This window comes from Phyllobates terribilis, unplaced genomic scaffold (genome assembly GCF_046119375.1).
Source record: "Phyllobates terribilis strain yellow unplaced genomic scaffold, ASM4611937v1 Scaffold_2__4_contigs__length_985480577, whole genome shotgun sequence".
Taxonomy (NCBI): Eukaryota; Metazoa; Chordata; class Amphibia; order Anura; family Dendrobatidae; genus Phyllobates; species Phyllobates terribilis.
Genome location: NW_027362762.1, coordinates 21,735,559 through 21,760,640, shown reverse-complemented (window position 1 = coordinate 21,760,640; position 25,082 = coordinate 21,735,559). Strand labels below are relative to the sequence as shown.

The 25,082-nt window shown below is 47.0% G+C and overlaps 1 protein-coding gene across 5 annotated transcripts in view; it reads right to left on the bottom strand.

Annotated features, from left to right (window-relative positions):
• ARAP1 (ArfGAP with RhoGAP domain, ankyrin repeat and PH domain 1) overlaps nt 1-25,082 on the bottom strand; it is a 534,432-nt gene that overhangs the window by 91,523 nt on the left and 417,827 nt on the right. For all 5 annotated transcript variants that reach the window (XM_073661183.1, XM_073661187.1, XM_073661186.1 and 2 more), the window contains exon 14: nt 22,963-23,137. In XM_073661183.1, coding sequence (XP_073517284.1) covers nt 22,963-23,137 — 175 coding nt within the window. The remainder of the gene's footprint in view (nt 1-22,962; nt 23,138-25,082) is intronic.

Below are 25,082 nucleotides of genomic sequence, written 5' to 3'. Positions count from 1 at the left end.
ATTACTGTGACCGTTAATTCCCCCGCAATGAGCGCGATGATTCAGCTGAAATCTGCAACAGGTCCCAGATATGAGAAGTGCCGAGCAAAGAGGAAAATCCTGCAATGGAGATCAGTGACCGAAGAAGAGCTGACAATCTAACGTCCTCACAATGCAGGACACAGAAACCAACATGTGGGGATGGAGAGAAGATATCCACCACACGCCCAAGCGGGACTGCTGCCTGGTGATGGCTGCACTGCCGCCCGCTGCCCCGGTGATGGCTGCACTGCAGCCTGCGGCCCCGGTGATGAAGTCACACGGAGCAGCACAGAGGCACACGGAGCAGCACGGAGGCACACGGAGAAGCGCAGAGGCACACGGAGAAGCACGGAGGCACACAGAGCAGCACGGAGGCACACGGAGCAGCACGGAGGCACACGGAGAAGCACAGAGGCACACGAAGAAGCACAGAGGCACATGGAGAAGCACGGAGGCACACGGAGAAGCGCGGAGGCACACGGAGCAGCGCGGAGGCACACGGAGCAGCACGGAGGCACACGGAGCAGCACGGAGGCACACGGAGCAGCACGGAGGCACACGGAGAAGCACAGAGGCACACGGAGAAGCACAGAGGCACACAGAGAAGCACAGAGGCACACGGAGCAGCGCGGAGGCACACGGAGGAGCACTGAGGCACACGGAGCAGCACTGAGGCACACGGAGCAGCACTGAGGCACACGGAGAAGCACAGAGGCACACGGAGAAGCACAGAGGCACACGGAGCAGCGCGGAGGCACACGGAGAAGCACAGAGGCACACGGAGAAGCACAGAGGCACACGGAGCAGCGCGGAGGCACACGGAGCAGCACAGAGGCACAGGGAGCAGCACAGAGGCACACGGAGCAGCACTGAGGCACATGGAGAAGCACAGAGGCACACGGAGAAGCACAGAGGCACACGGAGAAGCACAGAGGCACACGGAGCAGCGCGGAGGCACACGGAGAAGCACAGAGGCACACGGAGCAGCACTGAGGCACATGGAGCAGCACTGAGGCACACGGAGCAGCACTGAGGCACACGGAGGAGCACTGAGGCACACGGAGGAGCACTGACGCACACGGAGGAGCACTGAGGCACACGGAGCAGCACAGAGGCACACGGAGCAGCACAGAGGCACACGGAGCAGCACAGAGGCACACGGAGAAGCAGAGGCACACGGAGCAGCACAGAGGCACACGGAGAAGCACAGAGGCACACGGAGCAGCGCGGAGGCACACGGAGAAGCACAGAGGCACACGGAGCAGCACTGAGGCACACGGAGCAGCTCGGAGGCACACGGAGCAGCACGGAGGCACACGGAGAAGCACAGAGGCACACGGAGCAGCACAGAGGCACACGGAGCAGCACAGAGGCACACGGAGCAGCACAGAGGCACACGGAGCAGCACAGAGGCACACGGAGCAGCACAGAGGCACACGGAGCAGCACAGAGGCACACGGAGCAGCACAGAGGCACACGGAGAAGCAGAGGCACACGGAGCAGCACAGAGGCACACGGAGAAGCACAGAGGCACACGGAGCAGCGCGGAGGCACACGGAGAAGCACAGAGGCACACGGAGCAGCACTGAGGCACACGGAGCAGCTCGGAGGCACACGGAGAAGCACAGAGGCACACGGAGAAGCACAGAGGCACACGGAGAAGCACAGAGGCACACGGAGAAGCACTGAAGCACACGGAGCAGCACTGAGGCACACGGAGCAGCACTGAGGCACACGGAGCAGCACTGAGGCACACGGAGCAGCACTGAGGCACACGGAGCAGCACAGAGGCACACGGAGCAGCACGGAGGCACACGGAGCAGCGCGGAGGCACACGGAGCAGCACAGAGGCACACTGATCTTAATGAATTGGGTCTCCATGTTTCACTTCTGCACCATTTTCAAGACCTCCGCTTGCTGTCAGTGATTGATAGCAGCCTTATTTCCATTCAGATACAGTAATCTGGCTCTCAGCTGGAAAGTGGATACAACTGTATCCGAAGTAGCCACCACACTGATCCATTGTAACAAACCACCAGAGATCTGAGCAGCTGCTGGTACATCCCTACTGATAGCACCGACCTGCAGAGCTCTAAGAATTTACTGGACACCCGTCCACATCTTACCAACAAACTGCCCAGACTAAGTCCAGGACAAAGCAGGGTCTGAACGGAGCCCAAAAACCACCACAGATTACTGCATAGAAGAAGGAAGAGGAAGCGGCTGTATCTAATTCTCTCCTGTGTGATACTGTCTGCTGAGCCGTGTATCTAATCCTATCCTGTGTGATACTGTCTGCTGAGCCGTGTATCTAATCCTATCCTGTGTGATACTGTCTGCTGAGCTGTGTATCTAATCCTATCCTGTGTGATACTGTCTGCTGAGCCGTGTATCTAATCCTATGCTGTGTGATACCGTCTGCTGAGCCGTGTATCTAATCCTATCCTGTGTGATACTGTCTGCTGAGCTGTGTATCTAATCCTCTCCTGTGTGATACTGTCTGCTGAGCCGTGTATCTAATCCTATCCTGTGTGATAGTGTCTGCTGAGCCGTGTATCTAATCCTATCCTGTGTGATACTGTCTGCTGAGCCGTGTATCTAATTCTCTCCTGTGTGATACTGTCTGCTGAGCCGTGTATCTAATCCTATCCTGTGTGATACTGTCTGCTGAGCTGTGTATCTAATCCTATCCTGTGTGATACTGTCTGCTGAGCCGTGTATCTAATCCTCTCCTATGTGATATTGTCTGCTGAGCCGTGTATCTAATCCTCTCCTGTGTGATACTGTCTGCAGAGCCATGTATCTAATCCTCTCCTGTGTGATACTGTCTGCTGAGCCGTGTATCTAATTCTCTCCTGTGTGATACTGTCTGCTGAGCCGTGTATCTAATCCTATCCTGTGTGATACTGTCTGCTGAGCCGTGTATCTAATCCTATCCTGTGTGATACTGTCTGCTGAGCTGTGTATCTAATCCTATCCTGTGTGATACTGTCTGCTGAGCCGTGTATCTAATCCTATCCTGTGTGATACTGTCTGCTGAGCCGTGTATCTAATTCTCTCCTGTGTGATACTGTCTGCTGAGCCGTGTATCTAATCCTATCCTGTGTGATACTGTCTGCTGAGCTGTGTATCTAATCCTCTCCTGTGTGATACTGTCTGCTGAGCTGTGTATCTAATCCTCTCCTGTGTGATACTGTCTGCTGAGCCGTGTATCTAATCCTATCCTGTGTAATACTGTCTGCTGAGCCGTGTATCTAATCCTCTCCTGTGTGATACTGTCTGCTGAACCGTGTATCTAATCCTCTCCTGTGTGATACTGACTGCTGAGCCGTGTATCTAATCCTATCCTGTGTAATACTGTCTGCTGAGCCGTGTATCTAATCCTCTCCTGTGTGATACTGTCTGCTGAGCAGTGTATCTAATCCTCTCCTGTGTGATACTGTCTGCTGAGCCGTGTATCTAATCCTATCCTGTGTAATACTGTCTGCTGAGCCGTGTATCTAATCCTCTCCTGTGTGATACTGTCTGCTGAGCCGTGTATCTAATCCTCTCCTGTGTGATACAGTCTGCTGAGCCGTGTATCTAATCCTGTCCTGTGTGATACTGTCTGCTGAGCTGTATCTAATCCTCTCCTGTGTGATACTGTCTGCAGAGCCATGTATCTAATCCTATCCTGTGTGATACAGTCTGCTGAGCCGTGTATCTAATCCTCTCCTGTGTGATACTGTCTGCTGAGCCGTGTATCTAATCCTATCCTGTGTGATACTGTCTGCTGAGTCGTGTATCTAATCCTCTCCTGTGTGATACTGTCTGCTGAGCCGTGTATCTAATCCTATCCTGTGTGATACTGTCTGCTGAGTCGTGTATCTAATCCTATTCTGTGTTATACTGTCTGCTGAGCCGTGTATCTAATCCTCTCCTGTGTGATACTGTCTGCTGAGCCGTGTATCTAATCCTCTCCTGTGTGATACTGACTGCTGAGCTGTGTATCTAATCCTCTGTGATGCTGTCTGCTGAGCTGTGTATCTAATCCTCTCCTGTGTGATACTGTCTGCTGAGCTGTGTATCTAATCCTGTCCTGTGTGATACTGTCTGCTGAGCCGTGTATCTAATCCTCTCCTGTGTGATACTGTCAGCTGAGCTGTGTATCTAATCCTCTCCTGTGTGACACTGTCTGCTGAGCCGTGTATCTAATACTCTCCTGTGTGATACTGTCTGCTGAGCTGTGTATCTAATCCTCCCCTGTGTGATACTGATTGCTGAGCCGTGTATCTAATCCTATCCTGTGTGATACTGTCTGCTGAGCTGTGTATCTAATCCTCCCCTGTGTGATACTGATTGCTGAGCCGTGTATCTAATCCTATCCTGTGTGATACTGTCTGCTGAGCTGTGTATCTAATCCTCCCCTGTGTGATACTGATTGCTGAGCCGTGTATCTAATACTATCCTGTGTGATACTGTCTGCTGAGCTGTGTATCTAATCCTCCCCTGTGTGATACTGATTGCTGAGCCGTGTATCTAATCCTATCCTGTGTGATACTGTCTGCTGAGCTGTGTATCTAATCCTCCCCTGTGTGATACTGATTGCTGAGCCGTGAATCTAATCCTATCCTGTGTGATACTGTCTGCTGAGCTGTGTATCTAATCCTCTCCTGTGTGATACCGTCTGCTGAGCAGTGTATCTAATCCTATCCTGTGTGATACTGTCTGCTGAGCCGTTTATCTAATCCTCTCCTGTGTTATACTGTCTGCTGAGCTGTGTATCTAATCCTCTGTGATACTGTCTGCTGAGCTGTGTATCTAATCCTCTCCTATGTGATACTGTCTGCTGAGCCGTGTATCTAATCCTATCCCGTGTGATACTGTCTGCTGAGCTGTGTATCTAATCCTCTCCTATGTGATACTGTCTAATGAGCCGTGTATCTAATCCTATCCCGTGTGATACTGTCTGCTGAGCTGTGTATCTAATCCTGTCCTGTGTGATACTGTCTGCTGAGCTGTGTATCTAATCCTCTCCTGTGTGATACAGTCTGCTGAGCCATGTATCTAATCCTCTCCTATGTGATACTGTCTAATGAGCCGTGTATCTAATCCTATCCCGTGTGATACTGTCTGCTGAGCCGTGTATCTAATCCTATCCTGTGTGATACTGTCTGCTGAGCCGTGTATCTAATCCTATCCTGTGTGATACTGTCTGCTGAGCCGTGTATCTAATCCTATCCTGTGTGATACTGTCTGCTGAGCGGTGTATCTAATCCTCTCCTGTGTGATACTGTGCTGAACTGTGTATCTAATCCTCTCCTGTGTGATACTGTCTGCTGAGCCGTGTATCTAATCCTGTCCTGTGTGATACTGTCTGCTGAGCCGTGTATGTAATCCTCTCCTGTGTGATACTGTCTGCTGAGCCGTGTATCTAATCCTGTCCTGTGTGATACTGTCTGCTGAGCCGTGTATGTAATCCTCTCCTGTGTGATACTGACTGCTGAGCCGTGTATCTAATCCTATCCCGTGTGATACTGTCTGCTGAGCTGTGTATCTAATCCTATCCTGTGTGATACTGTCTGCTGAGCCGTGTATCTAATCCTGTCCTGTGTGATACTGTCTGCTGAGCCGTGTATCTAATCCTCTCCTGTGTGATACTGACTGCTGAGCCGTGTATCTAATCCTATCCCGTGTGATACTGTCTGCTGAGCTGTGTATCTAATCCTATCCTATGTAATCCTGTCTGCTGAGCCGTGTATCTAATCCTATCCTGTGTGATACTGTCTGCTGAGTCGTGTATCTAATCCTATCCTGTGTGATACTGTCTGCTGAGCTGTATCTAATCCTCTCCTCTGTTACACTGTCTGCTGAGCTGTGTATCTAATCCTCTCCTGTGTGATACTGTCTGCTGAGCCGTGTATCTAATCCTCTCCTGTGTGATACTGCCTGCTGAGCCGTGTATCTAATCCTATCCTGTGTGATACTGTCTGCTGAGCTGTGTATCTAATCTTCTCCTGTGTGATACTGTCTGCTGAGCTGTGTATCTAATCCTCTCCTGTGTGATACTGTCTGCTGAGCCGTGTATCTAATCTTATCCTGTGTGATACGGTCTGCTGAGCCGTGTATCTAATCCTATCCTGTGTGATACTGTCTGCTGAGCTGTGTATCTAATCCTCCCCTGTGTGATACTGATTGCTGAGCCGTGTATCTAATCCTCTCCTGTGTGATACTGTCTGCTGAGCCGTGTATCTAATCCTATCCTGTGTGATACTGTCTGCTGAGTCGTGTATCTAATCCTCTCCTGTGTGATACTGTCTGCTGAGCCGTGTATCTAATCCTCTCCTGTGTGATACTGTCTGCTGAGCTGTGTATCTAATCCTCCCCTGTGTGATACTGATTGCTGAGCCGTGTATCTAATCCTATCCTGTGTGATACTGTCTGCTGAGCTGTGTATCTAATCCTCCCCTGTGTGATATGGTCTGCTGAGCCGTGTATCTAATCCTATCCTGTGTGATACTGTCTGCTGAGCTGTGTATCTAATCCTCCCCTGTGTGATACTGATTGCTGAGCGGTGTATCTAATCCTATCCTGTGTGATACTGTCTGCTGAGCTGTGTATCTAATCCTCCCCTGTGTGATACTGATTGCTGAGCCGTGTATCTAATCCTATCCTGTGTGATACTGTCTGCTGAGCTGTGTATCTAATCCTCCCCTGTGTGATACTGATTGCTGAGCCGTGTATCTAATCCTATCCTGTGTGATACTGTCTGCTGAGCTGTGTATCTAATCCTCCCCTGTGTGATACTGATTGCTGAGCCGTGAATCTAATCCTATCCTGTGTGATACTGTCTGCTGAGCTGTGTATCTAATCCTCTCCTGTGTGATACCGTCTGCTGAGCAGTGTATCTAATCCTATCCTGTGTGATACTGTCTGCTGAGCCGTTTATCTAATCCTCTCCTGTGTGATACTGTCTGCTGAGCCGTGTATCTAATCCTCTCCTGTGTGATATTGTCTGCTGAGCCGTGTATCTAATCCTCTCCTGTGTGATACTGTCTGCAGAGCCATGTATCTAATCCTCTCCTGTGTGATACTGTCTGCTGAGCCATGTATCTAATCCTATTCTGTGTGATACTGACTGCTGAGCTGTGTATCTAATCCTCTCCTGTGTGATACTGTCTGCAGAGCCGTGTATCTAATCCTCTCCTGTGTGATACTGTCTGCTGAGCTGTGTATCTAATCCTCTCCTGTGTGATACTGTCTGCTGAGCTGTGTATCTAATCCTATCCTGTGTGATACTGTCTGCTGAGCCGTGTATCTAATCCTCTCCTGTGTGATACTGTCTGCTGAGCTGTGTATCTAATCCTCTCCTGTGTGATACTGTCTGCTGAGCTGTGTATCTAATCCTCTCCTGTGTGATACTGTCTGCTGAGCTGTGTATCTAATCCTATCCTGTGTGATACTGTCTGCTGAGCCGTGTATCTAATCCTATCCTGTGTGATACTGTCTGCTGAGCCGTGTATCTAATCCTCTCCTGTGTGATACTGTCTGCTGAGCCGTGTATCTAATCCTATCCTGTGTGATACTATCTGCTGAGCCGTGTATCTAATCCTGTCCTGTGTGATACTGTCTGCTGAGCTGTGTATCTAATCCTCTCCTGTGTGATACTGTCTGCTGAGCTGTGTATCTAATCCTCTGTGATACTGTCTGCTAAGCTGTGTATCTAATCCTATGCTGTGTGATATTGTCTGCTGAGCTGTGTATCTAATCCTCTCCTGTGTGATACTGTCTGCTGAGCCGTGTATATAATCCTCTCCTGTGTGATACTGTCTGCTGAGCCATGTATCTAATCCTCTCCTGTGTGATACTGTCTGCTGAGCCATGTATCTAATCCTATTCTGTGTGATACTGACTGCTGAGCTGTGTATCTAATCCTCTCCTGTGTGATACTGTCTGCAGAGCCGTGTATCTAATCCTCTCCTGTGTGATACTGTCTGCTGAGCTGTGTATCTAATCCTCTCCTGTGTGATACTGTCTGCTGAGCCGTGTATCTAATCCTCTCCTGTGTGATACTGTCTGCTGAGCTGTGTATCTAATCCTCTGTGATACTGTCTGCTAAGCTGTGTATCTAATCCTATGCTGTGTGATACTGACTGCTGAGCTGTGTATCTAATCCTCTCCTGTGTGATACTGTCTGCTGAGCCGTGTATCTAATCCTCTCCTGTGTGATACTGTCTGCTGTGCCGTGTATCTAATCCTCTCCTGTGTGATACTGTCTGCTGAGCTGTATCTAATCCTATCCTGTGTGATACTGTCTGCTGAGCCGTGTATCTAATCCTATCCTGTGTGATACTGTCTGCAGAGCCGTGTATCTAATCCTCTCCTGTGTGATACTGTCTGCTGAGCCGTGTATCTAATCCTCTCCTGTGTGATACTGTCTGCTGAGCTGTGTATCCAATCCTCTCCTGTGTGATACTGTCTGCTGAGCTGTGTATCCAATCCTCTCCTGTGTGATACTGTCTGCTGAGCCGTGTATCTAATCCTCTCCTGTGTGATACTGTCTGCTGAGTCGTGTATCCAATCCTCTCCTGTGTGATACTGTCTGCTGAGCCGTGTATCTAATCCTCTCCTGTGTGATACTGTCTGCTGAGCCGTGTATCTAATCCTCTCCTGTGTGATACCACCTGCTGAGCTGTGTATCCAATCCTCTCCTGTGTGATACTGTCTGCTGAGTCGTGTATCCAATCCTCTCCTGTGTGATACTGTCTGCTGAGCCGTGTATCTAATCCTCTCCTGTGTGATACTGTCTGCTGAGCCGTGTATCTAATCCTCTCCTGTGTGATACCACCTGCTGAGCTGTGTATCCAATCCTCTCCTGTGTGATACTGTCTGCTGAGCCGTGTATCTAATCCTCTCCTGTGTGATACTGTCTGCTGAGTCGTGTATCTAATCCTCTCCTGTGTGATACTGTCTGCTGAGCCGTGTATCTAATCCTCTCCTGTGTGATACTGTCTGCTGAGTCGTGTATCTAATCCTCTCCTGTGTGATACTGTCTGCTGAGTCGTGTATCCAATCCTCTCCTGTGTGATACTGTCTGCTGAGCCGTGTATCTAATCCTCTCCTGTGTGATACTGTCTGCTGAGTCGTGTATCCAATCCTCTCCTGTGTGATACTGTCTGCTGAGCCGTGTATCTAATCCTCTCCTGTGTGATACTGTCTGCTGAGCCGTGTATCTAATCCTCTCCTGTGTGATACCACCTGCTGAGCTGTGTATCCAATCCTCTCCTGTGTGATACTGTCTGCTGAGTCGTGTATCCAATCCTCTCCTGTGTGATACTGTCTGCTGAGCCGTGTATCTAATCCTCTCCTGTGTGATACTGTCTGCTGAGCCGTGTATCTAATCCTCTCCTGTGTGATACCACCTGCTGAGCTGTGTATCCAATCCTCTCCTGTGTGATACTGTCTGCTGAGCCGTGTATCTAATCCTCTCCTGTGTGATACTGTCTGCTGAGCCGTGTATCTAATCCTCTCCTGTGTGATACTGTCTGCTGAGCCGTGTATCTAATCCTCTCCTGTGTGATACTGTCTGCTGAGTCGTGTATCTAATCCTCTCCTGTGTGATACTGTCTGCTGAGTCGTGTATCCAATCCTCTCCTGTGTGATACTGTCTGCTGAGCCGTGTATCTAATCCTCTCCTGTGTGATACTGTCTGCTGAGCCGTGTATCTAATCCTCTCCTGTGTGATACCACCTGCTGAGCTGTGTATCCAATCCTCTCCTGTGTGATACTGTCTGCTGAGCCGTGTATCTAATCCTCTCCTGTGTGATACTGTCTGCTGAGTCGTGTATCTAATCCTCTCCTGTGTGATACTGTCTGCTGAGCCGTGTATCTAATCCTCTCCTGTGTGATACTGTCTGCTGAGCCGTGTATCTAATCCTCTCCTGTGTGATACTGTCTGCTGAGCCGTGTTTCTAATCCTCTCCTGTGTGATACTGTCTGCTGAGCAGTGTATCTAATCCTCTCCTGTGTGATACTGTCTGCTGAGCCGTGTATCTAATCCTCTCCTGTGTGATACCACCTGCTGAGCTGTGTATCCAATCCTCTCCTGTGTGATACTGTCTGCTGAGCTGTGTATCTAATTCTCTCCTGTGTGATACTGTCTGCTGAGCCGTGTATCTAATCCTCTCCTGTGTGATACCACCTGCTGAGCTGTGTATCCAATCCTCTCCTGTGTGATACTGTCTGCTGAGCTGTGTATCTAATCCTCTCCTGTGTGATACTGTCTGCTGAGCTGTGTATCTAATTCTCTCCTGTGTGATACTGTCTGCTGAGCTGTGTATCTAATTCTCTCCTGTGTGATACTATCTGCTGAGCTGTGTATCTAATCCTCTCCTGTGTGATACTGACTGCTGAGCAGTGTATCTAATTCTCTCCTGTGTGATACTGTCTGCTGAGCAGTGTATCTAATTCTCTCCTGTGTGATACTGTCTGCTGAGCTGTGTATCCAATCCTCTCCTGTGTGATACTGTCTGCTGAGCTGTGTATCTAATCCTCTCCTGTGTGATACTGTCTGCTGAGCTGTGTATCTAATCCTCTCCTGTGTGATACTGTCTGCTGAGCAGTGTATCTAATTCTCTCCTGTGTGATACTGTCTGCTGAGCCGTGTATCTAATCCTCTCCTGTGTGATACTGTCTGCTGAGCCGTGTATCTAATCCTCTCCTGTGTGATACTGTCTGCTGAGCTGTGTATCCAATCCTCTCCTGTGTGATACTGTCTGCTGAGCTGTGTATCTAATCCTCTCCTGTGTGATACTGTCTGCTGAGCTGTGTATCTAATCCTCTCCTGTGTGATACTGTCTGCTGAGCCATGTATCTAATCCTCTCCTGTGTGATACGGTCTGCTGAACCGTGTATCTAATCCTCTCCTGTGTGATACTGTCTGCTGAGCTGTGTATCTAATCCTCTCCTGTGTGATACTGTCTGCTGAGCCGTGTATCTAATCCTATCCTGTGTGATACTGTCTGCTGAGCCGTGTATCTAATCCTCTCCTGTGTGATACTGTCTGCAGAGCCATGTATCTAATCCTATCCTGTGTGATACCACCTGCTGAGCTGTGTATCTAATCCTCTCCTGTGTGATACTGTCTGCTGTGCCGTGTATCTAATCCTATTCTGTGTTACACTGTCTACTGAGCCGTGTATCTAATCCTCTCCTGTGTGATACTGTCTGCTGAGCCGTGTATCTAATCCTATTCTGTGTTATACTGTCTGCTGAGCCGTGTATCTAATCCTCTCCTGTGTGATACTGTCTGCTGAGCCGTGTATCTAATCCTCTCCTGTGTGATACTGTCTGCTGAGCCGTGTATCTAATCCTATCCTGTGTGATACCACCTGCTGAGCTGTGTATCTAATCCTATCCTGTGTGATACTGTCTGCTGAGTCGTGTATCTAATCCTATTCTGTGTTATACTGTCTGCTGAGCTGTGTATCTAATCCTCTGTGATACTGTCTGCTGAGCTGTGTATCTAATCCTCTCCTGTGTGATACTGTCTGCTGAGCCGTGTATCTAATCCTCTCCTGTGTGATACTGACTGCTGAGCTGTGTATCTAATCCTCTGTGATACTGTCTGCTGAGCTGTGTATCTAATCCTCTCCTGTGTGATACTGTCTGCTGAGCTGTGCATCTAATCCTGTCCTGTGTGATACTGTCTGCTGAGCCGTGTATCTAATCCTCTCCTGTGTGATACTGTCAGCTGAGCTGTGTATCTAATCCTCTCCTGTGTGATACTGTCTGCTGAGCCGTGTATCTAATACTCTCCTGTGTGATACCGTCAGCTGAGCTGTGTATCTAATCCTCTCCTGTGTGATACTGTCTGCTGAGCTGTGTATCTAATCCTCTGTGATACTGTCTGCTGAGCTGTGTATCTAATCCTCTCCTATGTGATACTGTCTGCTGAGCCGTGTATCTAATCCTATCCCGTGTGATACTGTCTGCTGAGCTGTGTATCTAATCCTATCCTATGTGATACTGTCTGCTGAGCCGTGTATCTAATCCTATCCTATGTGATACTGTCTGCTGAGCCGTGTATCTAATCCTATCCTGTGTGATACTGTCTGCTGAGCCGTGTATCTAATCCTATCCTGTGTGATACTGTCTGCTGAGCTGTATCTAATCCTCTCCTGTGTGATACTGTCTGCTGAGCCGTGTATCTAATCCTGTCCTGTGTGATACTGTCTGCTGAGCTGTGTATCTAATCCTCTCCTATGTGATACTGTCTAATGAGCCGTGTATCTAATCCTATCCCGTGTGATACTGTCTGCTGAGCCATGTATCTAATCCTATCCTGTGTGATACTGTCTGCTGAGCCGTGTATCTAATCCTATCCTGTGTGATACTGTCTGCTGAGCCGTGTATCTAATCCTATCCTGTGTGATACTGTCTGCTGAGCTGTGTATCTAATCCTCTCCTGTGTGATACTGTGCTGAACTGTGTATCTAATCCTCTCCTGTGTGATACTGTCTGCTGAGCCGTGTATCTAATCCTCTCCTGTGTGATACTGTCTGCTGAGCCGTATATCTAATCCTGTCCTGTGTGATACTGTCTGCTGAGCCGTGTATCTAATCCTCTCCTGTGTGATACTGTCTGCTGAGCCGTATATCTAATCCTGTCCTGTGTGATACTGTCTGCTGAGCCGTGTATCTAATCCTCTCCCGTGTGATACTGTCTGCTGAGCTGTGTATCTAATCCTATCCTATGTGATACTGTCTGCTGAGCCGTGTATCTAATCCTATCCTGTGTGATACTGTCTGCTGAGCTGTGTATCTAATCTTCTCCTGTGTGATACTGTCTGCTGAGCTGTGTATCTAATCCTCTCCTGTGAGATACTGTCTGCTGAGCCGTGTATCTAATCTTATCCTGTGTGATACGGTCTGCTGAGCCGTGTATCTAATCCTATCCTGTGTGATACTGTCTGCTGAGCTGTGTATCTAATCCTCCCGTGTGATACTGATTGCTGAGCCGTGTATCTAATCCTCTCCTGTGTGATACTGTCTGCTGAGCCGTGTATCATAATCCTCTCCTGTGTGATACTGTCTTCTGAGCTGTGTATCTAATCCTCCCCTGTGTGATACTGATTGCTGAGCCGTGTATCTAATCCTATCCTGTGTGATACTGTCTGCTGAGCTGTGTATCTAATCCTCCCCTGTGTGATATGGTCTGCTGAGCCGTGTATCTAATCCTATCCTGTGTGATACTGTCTGCTGAGCTGTGTATCTAATCCTCCCCTGTGTGATATGGTCTGCTGAGCCGTGTATCTAATCCTATCCTGTGTGATACTGTCTGCTGAGCTGTGTATCTAATCCTCCCCTGTGTGATACTGATTGCTGAGCCGTGTATCTAATCCTATCCCGTGTGATACTGTCTGCTGAGCTGTGTATCTAATCCTATCCTATGTGATACTGTCTGCTGAGCCGTGTATCTAATCCTATCCTGTGTGATACTGTCTGCTGAGCTGTGTATCTAATCTTCTCCTGTGTGATACTGTCTGCTGAGCTGTGTATCTAATCCTCTCCTGTGAGATACTGTCTGCTGAGCCGTGTATCTAATCTTATCCTGTGTGATACGGTCTGCTGAGCCGTGTATCTAATCCTATCCTGTGTGATACTGTCTGCTGAGCTGTGTATCTAATCCTCCCGTGTGATACTGATTGCTGAGCCGTGTATCTAATCCTCTCCTGTGTGATACTGTCTGCTGAGTCGTGTATCATAATCCTCTCCTGTGTGATACTGTCTTCTGAGCTGTGTATCTAATCCTCCCCTGTGTGATACTGATTGCTGAGCCGTGTATCTAATCCTATCCTGTGTGATACTGTCTGCTGAGCTGTGTATCTAATCCTCCCCTGTGTGATATGGTCTGCTGAGCCGTGTATCTAATCCTATCCTGTGTGATACTGTCTGCTGAGCTGTGTATCTAATCCTCCCCTGTGTGATATGGTCTGCTGAGCCGTGTATCTAATCCTATCCTGTGTGATACTGTCTGCTGAGCTGTGTATCTAATCCTCCCCTGTGTGATACTGATTGCTGAGCCGTGTATCTAATCCTATCCTGTGTGATACTGTCTGCTGAGCTGTGTATCTAATCCTCCCCTGTGTGATACTGATTGCTGAGCCGTGTATCTAATCCTCTCCTGTGTGATACTGTCTGCTGAACCGTGTATCTAATCTTCTGCTGTGTGATACTGTCTGCTGAGCCGTGTATCTAATCCCATCCTGTGTGATACTGTCTGCTGAGCCGTGTATCTAATCCTCTACTGTGTGATACTGTCTGCTGAGCCCTGTATCTAATCCTCTCCTGTGTGATACTGATAGCTGAGCTGTGTATCTAATCCTCTCCTGTGTGATACTGTCTTCTGAGCCATGTATCTAATCCTCTCCTGTGTGATACTGTCTGCTGAGCCGTGTATCTAATCCCATCCTGTGTGATACTGTCTGCTGAGCCCTGTATCTAATCCTCTCCTGTGTGATACTGATAGCTGAGCTGTGTATCTAATCCTCTCCTGTGTGATACTGTCTTCTGAGCCATGTATCTAATCCTCTCCTGTGTGATACTGTCTGCTGAGCCGTGTATCTAATCCCATCCTGTGTGATACGGTCTGCTGAGCCGTGTATCTAATCCCATCCTGTGTGATACTGTCTGCTGAGCCGTGTATCTAATCCTCTCCTGTGTGATACTGTCTGCTGAGCTGTGTATCTAATCCTCTCCTGTGTGATACTGTCTGCTGAGCCGTGTATCTAATCCTCTCCTGTGTGATACAGTCTGCTGAGCTGTGTATCTAATCCTCTCCTGTGTGATACTGTCTGCTGAGCTGTGTATCTAATCCTCTCCTGTGTGATACAGTCTGCTGAGCCGTGTATCTAATCCTCTCCTGTGTGATACTGTCTGCTGAGTCGTGTATCTAATCCTATTCTGTGTTATACTGTCTGCTGAGCTGTGTATCTAATCCTCTGTGATACTGTCTGCTGAGCCGTGTATCTAATCCTCCCCTGTATGATACTGTCTGCTTAGCCCTGTATCTAATCCTCTCCTGTGTGATACTGTCTGCTTAGCCCTGTATCTAATCCTATCCTGTGTGATACTGATAGCTGAGCTGTGTATCTAATCCTCTCCTGTGTGATACTGTCTGCAGAGCCGTGTATCTAATCCTCTCCTGTGTGATACTGTCTGCTGAGCCCTGTATCTAATCCTCTCCTGTGTGATACTGATAGCTGAGCTGTGTATCTAATCCTATCCTGTGTGATACTGATAGCTGAGCTGTGTATCTAATCCTCTCCTGTGTGATACTGTCTGCTGAGCCGTGTATCTAATCCTCTCCTGTGTGATACTGTCTGCTGAGCCGTGTATCTAATCCTATCCTGTGTGATACTGTCTGCTGAGCCGTGTATGTAATCCTCTCCTGTGTGATACTGTCTGCTGAGCCGTGTATCTAATCCTCTCCTGTGTGATACTGTCTGCTGAGCTGTGTATCTAATCCTCTCCTGTGTGATACTGTCTGCTGAGCAGTGTATCTAATCCTATCCTGTGTGATACTGTCTGCTGAGCCGTGTATCTAATCCTCTCCTGTGTGATACTGTCTGCTGAGCCGTGTATCTAATCCTCTCCTGTGTGATACTGTCTGCTGAGCTGTGTATCTAATCCTCTCCTTTGTGATACTGTCTGCTGAGCAGTGTATCTAATCCTATCCTGTGTGATACTGTCTGCTGAGCCGTGTATCTAATCCTCTCCTGTGTGATACTGTCTGCTGAGCCGTGTATCTAATCCTCTCCTGTGTGATACTGTCTGCTGAGCCGTGTATCTAATCCCATCCTGTGTGATACGGTCTGCTGAGCCGTGTATCTAATCCCATCCTGTGTGATACTGTCTGCTGAGCCGTGTATCTAATCCTCTCCTGTGTGATACTGTCTGCTGAGCCGTGTATCTAATCCTCCCCTGTATGATACTGTCTGCTTAGCCCTGTATCTAATCCTCTCCTGTGTGATACTGATAGCTGAGCTGTGTATCTAATCCTCTCCTGTGTGATACTGTCTGCAGAGCCGTGTATCTAATCCTCTCCTGTGTGATACTGTCTGCTGAGCCCTGTATCTAATCCTCTCCTGTGTGATACTGATAGCTGAGCTGTGTATCTAATCCTATCCTGTGTGATACTGATAGCTGAGCTGTGTATCTAATCCTCTCCTGTGTGATACTGTCTGCTGAGCCGTGTATCTAATCCTATCCTGTGTGATACTGTCTGCTGAGCCGTGTATCTAATCCTATCCTGTGTGATACTGTCTGCTGAGCCGTGTATCTAATCCTCTCCTGTGTGATACTGTCTGCTGAGCCGTGTATCTAATCCTCTCCTGTGTGATACTGTCTGCTGAGCAGTGTATCTAATCCTATCCTGTGTGATACTGTCTGCTGAGCCGTGTATCTAATCCTCTCCTGTGTGATACTGTCTGCTGAGCCGTGTATCTAATCCTCTCCTGTGTGATACTGTCTGCTGAGCCATGTATCTAATCCTCTGCTGTGTGATACTGTCTGCTGAGCCGTGTATCTAATCTTATCCTGTGTGATACCGTCTGCTGAGCCGTGTATCTAATCCTCTGCTGTGTGATACCGTCTGCTGAGCCGTGTATCTAATCCTCTGCTGTGTGATACTGTCTGCTGAGCCGTGTATCTAATCTTATCCTGTGTGATACTGTCTGCTGAGCTGTGTATCTAATCCTCTCCTGTGTGATACTGTCTGCTGAACAGTGTATCTAATCCTCTCCTGTGTGATACTGTCTGCTGAGCTGTGTATCTAATCCTCTCCTGTGTGATACTGTCTGCTGAACAGTGTATCTAATCCTCTCCTGTGTGATACTGTCTGCTGAGCTGTGTATCTAATCCTCTCCTGTGTGATACTGTCTGCTGAACAGTGTATCTAATCCTCTCCTGTGTGATACTGTCTGCTGAGCCGTGTATCTAATCTTATCCTGTGTGATACTGTCTGCTGAGCTGTGTATCTAATCCTATCCTGTGTGATACTGTCTGCTGAGCTGTGTATCTAATCCTCTCCTGTGTGATACTGTCTGCTGAGCAGTGTATCTAATCCTCTCCTGTGTGATACTGTCTGCTGAGCTGTGTATCTAATCCTCTCCTGTGTGATACTGTCTGCTGAGCCGTGTATCTAATCCTCTCCTGTGTGATACTGTCTGCTGAGCCGTGTATCTAATCCTCTCCTGTGTGATACTGTCTGCTGAGCCGTGTATCTAATCCTCTCCTGTGTGATACTGTCTGCTGAGCCGTGTATCTAATCTTATCCTGTGTGATACTGTCTGCTGAGCTGTGTATCTAATCCTCTCCTGTGTGATACTGTCTGCTGAGCCGTGTATCTAATCCTCTCCTGTGTGATACCGTCTGCTGAGCTGTGTATCTAATCCTATCCTGTGTGATACTGTCTGCTGAGCCGTGTATCTAATCCTCTCCTGTGTGATACTGTCTGCTGAGCTGTGTATCTAATCCTCTCCTGTGTGATACTGTCTGCTGAGCCGTGTATCTAATCCTCTCCTGTGTGATACTGTCTGCTGAGCTGTGTATCTAATCCTATCCTGTGTGATACTGTCTGCTGAGCCGTGTATCTAATCCTATCCTGTGTGATACTGTCTGCTGAGCCGTGTATCTAATCCTCTCCTGTGTGATACTGTCTGCTGAGCCGTGTATCTAATCCTCTACTGTGTGATACTGTCTGCTGAGCCGTGTATCTAATCCTCTCCTGTGTGATACTGTCTGCTGAGCCGTGTATCTAATCCTCTCCTGTGTGATACTTTCTGCTGAGCCGTGTATCTAATCCTCTCCTGTGTGATACTGTCTGCTGAGCCGTGTATCTAATCCTCTCCTGTGTGATACTGTCTGCTGAGCCGTGTATCTAATCCTCTCCTGTGTGATACTGTCTGCTGAGCCGTGTATCTAATCCTCTCCTGTGTGATACTGTCTGCTGAGCCGTGTATCTAATCCTCTCCTGTGTGATACTGTCTGCTGAGCCGTGTATGTAATCCTCTCCTGTGTGATACTGTCTGCTGAGCCGTGTATGTAATCCTCTCCTGTGTGATACTGTCTGCTGAGCCGTGTATCTAATCCTCTCCTGTGTGATACTGTCTGCTGAGCCGTGTATCTAATCCTCTCCTGTGTGATACTGTCTGCTGAGCCGTGTATCTAATCCTCTCCTGTGTGATACTGTCTGCTGAGCCGTGTATCTAATCCTATCCTGTGTGATACTGTCTGCTGAGCCGTGTATGTAATCCTCTCCTGTGTGATACTGTCTGCTGAGCCGTGTATCTAATCCTCTCCTGTGTGATACTGTCTGCTGAGCTGTGTATCTAATCCTCTCCTGTGTGATACTGTCTGCTGAGCCGTGTATCTAATCCTATCCTGTGTGATACTGTCTGCTGAGCCGTGTATCTAATCCTCTCCTGTGTGATACTGTCTGCTGAGCCGTGTATCTAATCCTCTCCTGTGTGATACTGTCTGCTGAGCTGTGTATCTAATCCTCTCCTTTGTGATACTGTCTGCTGAGCAGTGTATCTAATCCTATCCTGTGTGATACTGTCTGCTGAGCCGTGTATCTAATCCTCTCCTGTGTGATACTGTCTGCTGAGCCGTGTATCTAATCCTCTCCTGTGTGATACTGTCTGCTGAGCCGTGTATCTAATCCCATCCTGTGTGATACGGTCTGCTGAGCCGTGTATCTAATCCCATCCTGTGTGATACTGTCTGCTGAGCCGTGTATCTAATCCTCTCCTGTGTGATACTGTCTGCTGAGCCGTGTATCTAATCCTCCCCTGTATGATACTGTCTGCTTAGCCCTGTATCTAATCCTCTCCTGTGTGATACTGATAGCTGAGCTGTGTATCTAATCCTCTCCTGTGTGATACTGTCTGCAGAGCCGTGTATCTAATCCTCTCCTGTGTGATACTGTCTGCTGAGCCCTGTATCTAATCCTCTCCTGTGTGATACTGATAGCTGAGCTGTGTATCTAATCCTCTGCTGTGTGATACTGTCTGCTGAGCCGTATCTAATCTTATCCTGTGTGATACTGTCTGCTGAGCTGTGTATCTAATCCTCTCCTGTGTGATACTGTCTGCTGAACAGTGTATCTAATCCTCTCCTGTGTGATACTGTCTGCTGAGCTGTGTATCTAATCCTCTCCTGTGTGATACTGTCTGCTGAACAGTGTATCTAATCCTCTCCTGTCTGCTGAGCCGTGTATCTAATCTTATCCTGTGTGATACCGTCTGCTGAGCCGTGTATCTAATCCTCTGCTGTGTGATACCGTCTGCTGAGCCGTGTATCTAATCCTCTGCTGTGTGATACTGTCTGCTGAGCCGTATCTAATCTTATCCTGTGTGATACTGTCTGCTGAGCTGTGTATCTAATCCTCTCCTGTGTGATACTGTCTGCTGAACAGTGTATCTAATCCTCTCCTGTGTGATACTGTCTGCTGAGCTGTGTATCTAATCCTCTCCTGTGTGATACTGTCTGCTGAACAGTGTATCTAATCCTCTCCTGTGTGATACTGTCTGCTGAGCTGTGTATCTAATCCTCTCCTGTGTGATACTGTCTGCTGAACAGTGTATCTAATCCTCTCCTGTGTGATACTGTCTGCTGAGCCGTGTATCTAATCTTATCCTGTGTGATACTGTCTGCTGAGCTGTGTATCTAATCCTATCCTGTGTGATACTGTCTGCTGAGCTGTGTATCTAATCCTCTCCTGTGTGATACTGTCTGCTGAGCAGTGTATCTAATCCTCTCCTGTGTGATACTGTCTGCTGAGCTGTGTATCTAATCCTCTCCTGTGTGATACTGTCTGCTGAGCCGTGTATCTAATCCTCTCCTGTGTGATACTGTCTGCTGAGCCGTGTATCTAATCCTCTCCTGTGTGATACTGTCTGCTGAGCCGTGTATCTAATCCTCTCCTGTGTGATACTGTCTGCTGAGCCGTGTATCTAATCTTATCCTGTGTGATACTGTCTGCTGAGCCGTGTATCTAATCCTCTCCTGTGTGATACTGTCTGCTGAGCCGTGTATCTAATCCTCTCCTGTGTGATACCGTCTGCTGAGCTGTGTATCTAATCCTATCCTGTGTGATACTGTCTGCTGAGCCGTGTATCTAATCCTCTCCTGTGTGATACTGTCTGCTGAGCTGTGTATCTAATCCTCTCCTGTGTGATACTGTCTGCTGAGCCGTGTATCTAATCCTCTCCTGTGTGATACTGTCTGCTGAGCTGTGTATCTAATCCTATCCTGTGTGATACTGTCTGCTGAGCCGTGTATCTAATCCTATCCTGTGTGATACTGTCTGCTGAGCCGTGTATCTAATCCTCTCCTGTGTGATACGGTCTGCTGAGCCGTGTATCTAATCCTCTACTGTGTGATACTGTCTGCTGAGCCGTGTATCTAATCCTCTCCTGTGTGATACTGTCTGCTGAGCCGTGTATCTAATCCTCTCCTGTGTGATACTTTCTGCTGAGCCGTGTATCTAATCCTCTCCTGTGTGATACTGTCTGCTGAGCCGTGTATCTAATCCTCTCCTGTGTGATACTGTCTGCTGAGCCGTGTATCTAATCCTCTCCTGTGTGATACTGTCTGCTGAGCCGTGTATCTAATCCTCTCCTGTGTGATACTGTCTGCTGAGCCGTGTATCTAATCCTCTCCTGTGTGATACTGTCTGCTGAGCCGTGTATCTAATCCTCTCCTGTGTGATACTGTCTGCTGAGCCGTGTATCTAATCCTCTCCTGTGTGATACTGTCTGCTGAGCCGTGTATCTAATCCTCTCCTGTGTGATACTGTCTGCTGAGCCGTGTATCTAATCCTCTCCTGTGTGATACTGTCTGCTGAGCTGTGTATCTAATCCTCTCCTGTGTGATACTGTCTGCTGAGCCGTGTATCTAATCCTATCCTGTGTGATACTGTCTGCTGAGCCGTGTATCTAATCCTATCCTGTGTGATACTGTCTGCTGAGCCGTGTATCTAATCCTCTCCTGTGTGATACTGTCTGCTGAGCCGTGTATCTAATCCTCTCCTGTGTGATACTGTCTGCTGAGCCGTGTATCTAATCCTATCCTGTGTGATACTGTCTGCTGAGCCGTGTATCTAATCCTATCCTGTGTGATACTGTCTGCTGAGCTGTGTATCTAATCCTCTCCAGTGTGATACTGTCTGCTGAGCCGTGTATCTAATCCTCTCCTGTGTGATACTGTCTGCTGAGCCGTGTATCTAATCCTCTCCTGTGTGATACTGTCTGCTGAGCCGTGTATCTAATCCTCTCCTGTGTGATACTGTCTGCTGAGCCGTGTATCTAATCCTCTCCTGTGTGATACTGTCTGCTGAGCTGTGTATCTAATCCTCTCCTGTGTGATACTGTCTGCTGAGCCATGTATCTAATCCTATGCTGTGTGATACTGTCTGCTGAGCTGTGTATCTAATCCTCTCCTGTGTGATACTGTCTGATGAGCCGTGTATCTAATCCTCTCCTGTGTGATACTGTCTGCTGAGCCGTGTATCTAATCCTCTCCTGTGTGATACTGTCTGCTGAGCCGTGTATCTAATCCTCTCCTGTGTGATACTGTCTGCTGAGCTGTGTATCTAATCCTCTCCTGTGTGATACTGTCTGCTGAGCTGTGTATCTAATCCTCTCCTGTGTGATACTGTCTGCTGAGCCGTGTATCTAATCCTCTCCTGTGTGATACTGTCTGCTGAGCTGTGTATCTAATCCTATCCTGTGTGATACTGTCTGCTGAGCCGTGTATCTAATCCTCTCCTGTGTGATACTGTCTGCTGAGCCGTGTATCTAATCCTCTCCTGTGTGATACTGTCTGCTGAGCTGTGTATCTAATCCTCTCCTGTGTGATACTGTCTGCTGAGCCGTGTATCTAATCCTATGCTGTGTGATACTGTCTGCTGAGCCGTGTATCTAATCCTATCCTGTGTGATACTGTCTGCTGAGCCGTGTATCTAATCCTATCCTGTGTGATACTGTCTGCTGAGCCGTGTATCTAATCCTATCCTGTGTGATACTGTCTGCTGAGCCGTGTATCTAATCTTATCCTGTGTGATACTGTCTGCTGAGCTGTGTATCTAATCCTCTCCTGTGTGATACTGTCTGCTGAGCTGTGTATCTAATCCTCTCCTGTGTGATACTGTCTGCTGAGCCGTGTATCTAATCCTCTCCTGTGTGATACTGTCTGCTGAGCCGTGTATCTAATCCTCTCCTGTGTGATACTGTCTGCTGAGCCGTGTATCTAATCCTCTCCTGTGTGATACTGTCTGCTGAGCTGTGTATCTAATCCTATCCTGTGTGATACTGTCTGCTGAGCCGTGTATCTAATCCTCTCCTGTGTGATACTGTCTGCTGAGCTGTGTATCTAATCCTCTCCTGTGTGATACTGACTGCTGAGCCGTGTATCTAATCCTCTCCTGTGTGATACTGTCTGCTGAGCCGTGTATCTAATCCTCTCCTGTGTGATACTGTCTGCTGAGCTGTGTATCTAATCCTCTCCTGTGTGATACTGTCTGCTGAGCTGTGTATCTAATCCTATCCTGTGTGATACCGTCTGCTGAGCCGTGTATCTAATCCTCTCCTGTGTGATACTGTCTGCTGAGCTGTGTATCTAATCCTCTCCTGTGTGATACTGTCTGCTGAGCCGTGTATCTAATCCTCTCCTGTGTGATACTGTCTGCTGAGCTGTGGACCCCGTTCTCACCACCTCGCTCTCTTATGCCTGCAGCCATTTCTTTCCTCACAATCTGACAGCTGAGTGTTCGTTACAATTGCATCCAGTGTAGACAAATCTCTGCTGTGACTGCGCCGCTCCCAACAACGCTGTCACCAGACTCTACAGAGAATATATCAAGTAATCGCCGGCGATCACATAGAGGACGGCGACTCACCGGAACTTCTATTCTGCTTCAAGAACTCCTCCTGCAGCTTCTGGCCGGCCTGCTGCGCCAACTCCAGGGGCTGCGCGAAGAACAGCTCGCCACACGTGCAGCTAATGTCCGCACCGCAGAACACCAGCGCCTGCGTCTCCGTCAGATCAGTGGTGGTCACCGAAACACACAAGGCCTGCGGATAAGAGGGGATCCGATCAGTACACGGAAGGCACACAGCGGGCGGCAGCATGAATATACCTGTAATAAAGAGCTGTGTAATAGCAGTTATATTCTTGTACATAGGGAGCAGTATTGTAGTAGTTATATTCTTGTATATAGGGAGCAGTATTATAGTACTTATATTCTTGTACATAGCAGTATGATAGTAGTTATATTCTTGTACATAGGAGCAGTATTATAGTAGTTATATTCTCGTAGATAGGGAGCAGTATTACAGTAGTTATATTCTTGTACATAGCAGTATGATAGTAGTTATATTCTTGTACATAGGGAGCAGTATTATAGTAGTTATATTCTTGCACATAGCAGTATGATAGTAGTTATATTCTTGTACATAGGGGGCAGTATTATAGTAGTTATATTCTCGTAGATAGGGAGCAGTATTATAGTAGTTATATTCTTGTACATAGGAGCAGTATTATAGTAGTTATATTCTTGTACATAGGAGCAGTATTATAGTAGTTATATTCTTGTACATAGGGGGCAGTATTATAGTAGTTATATTCTTGTACATAGGGGCAGTATTATAGTAGCTATACTCTTGTACATAGGGGGCAGTATTATAGTAGTTATATTCTTGTATATAGGAGCAGTATTATAGTAGCTATATTCTTGTACATAGGGGGCAGTATTATAGTAGCTATATTCTTGTACATAGGGGGCAGTATTATAGTAGTTATATTCTTGTATATAGGAGCGGTATTATAGTAGTTATATTCTTGTACATTGGAGCGGTATTATAGTAGTTATATTCTTGTACATAGGGGGCAGTATTATAGTAGTTATATTCTTGTACATAGGGGCAGTATTATAGTAGTTATATTCTTGTACATAGGGGGCAGTATTATAGTAGTTATAATCTTGTACATAGGGGCAGTATTATAGCAGTTATATTCTTCTACATAGGGGGCAGTATTATAGTAGTTTTATTCTTGTACATAGGAGCAGTATTATAGTAGTTATATTCTTGTACATAGGGGGCAGTATTATAGTAGTTATATTCTTGTACATAGGGGCAGTATTATAGTAGTTATATTCTTGTACATAGGAGCAGTATTTTAGTAGTTATATTCTTGTACATAGGAGCAGTATTTTAGTAGTTATATTCTTGTACATAGGAGCAGTATTATAGTAGTTATATTCTTGTACATAGAGGCAGTATTATAGTAGTTATATTCTTGTACATGGGAGCAGTATTATAGTAGTTATATTCTTGTACAAAGGAGCAGTATTATAGTAGTTATATTCTTGTACATAGGGAGCAGTATTATAGTAGTTATATTCTTGCACATAGGGGCAGAATTATAGTAGTTATATTCTTGTACATAGGAGGCAGTATTATAGTAGTTATATTCTTGTACATAGGGGGCAGTATTATAGTAGTTATACTCTTGTACATAGGAGCAATATAATAGTAGTTATATTCTTGTACATAGGGGGCAGTATTATAGTAGTTATATTCTTGTATATAGGGGGCAGTATTATAGTAGTTATATTCTTGTATATAGGAGCAGTATTATAGTAGTTACATTCTTGTACATAGGGGGCAGTATTATAGTAGTTATATTCTTGTACATAGGGGGCAGTATTATAGTAGTTATATTCTTGTATATAGGGGGCAGTATTATAGTAGTTATATTCTTGTATATAGGAGCAGTATTATAGTAGTTACATTCTTGTACATAGGAGCAGTATTATAGTAGTTATATTCTTGCACATAGGGGCAGTATTATAGCAGTTATATTCTTGTACATAGGGGGCAGTATTATAGTAGTTATATTCTTGTACATAGGAGGCAGTATTATAGTAGTTATATTCTTGTATATAGGGGGCAGTATTATAGTAGTTATATTCTTGTACATAGGGGGCAGTATTATAGTAGTTATATTCTTGTACAT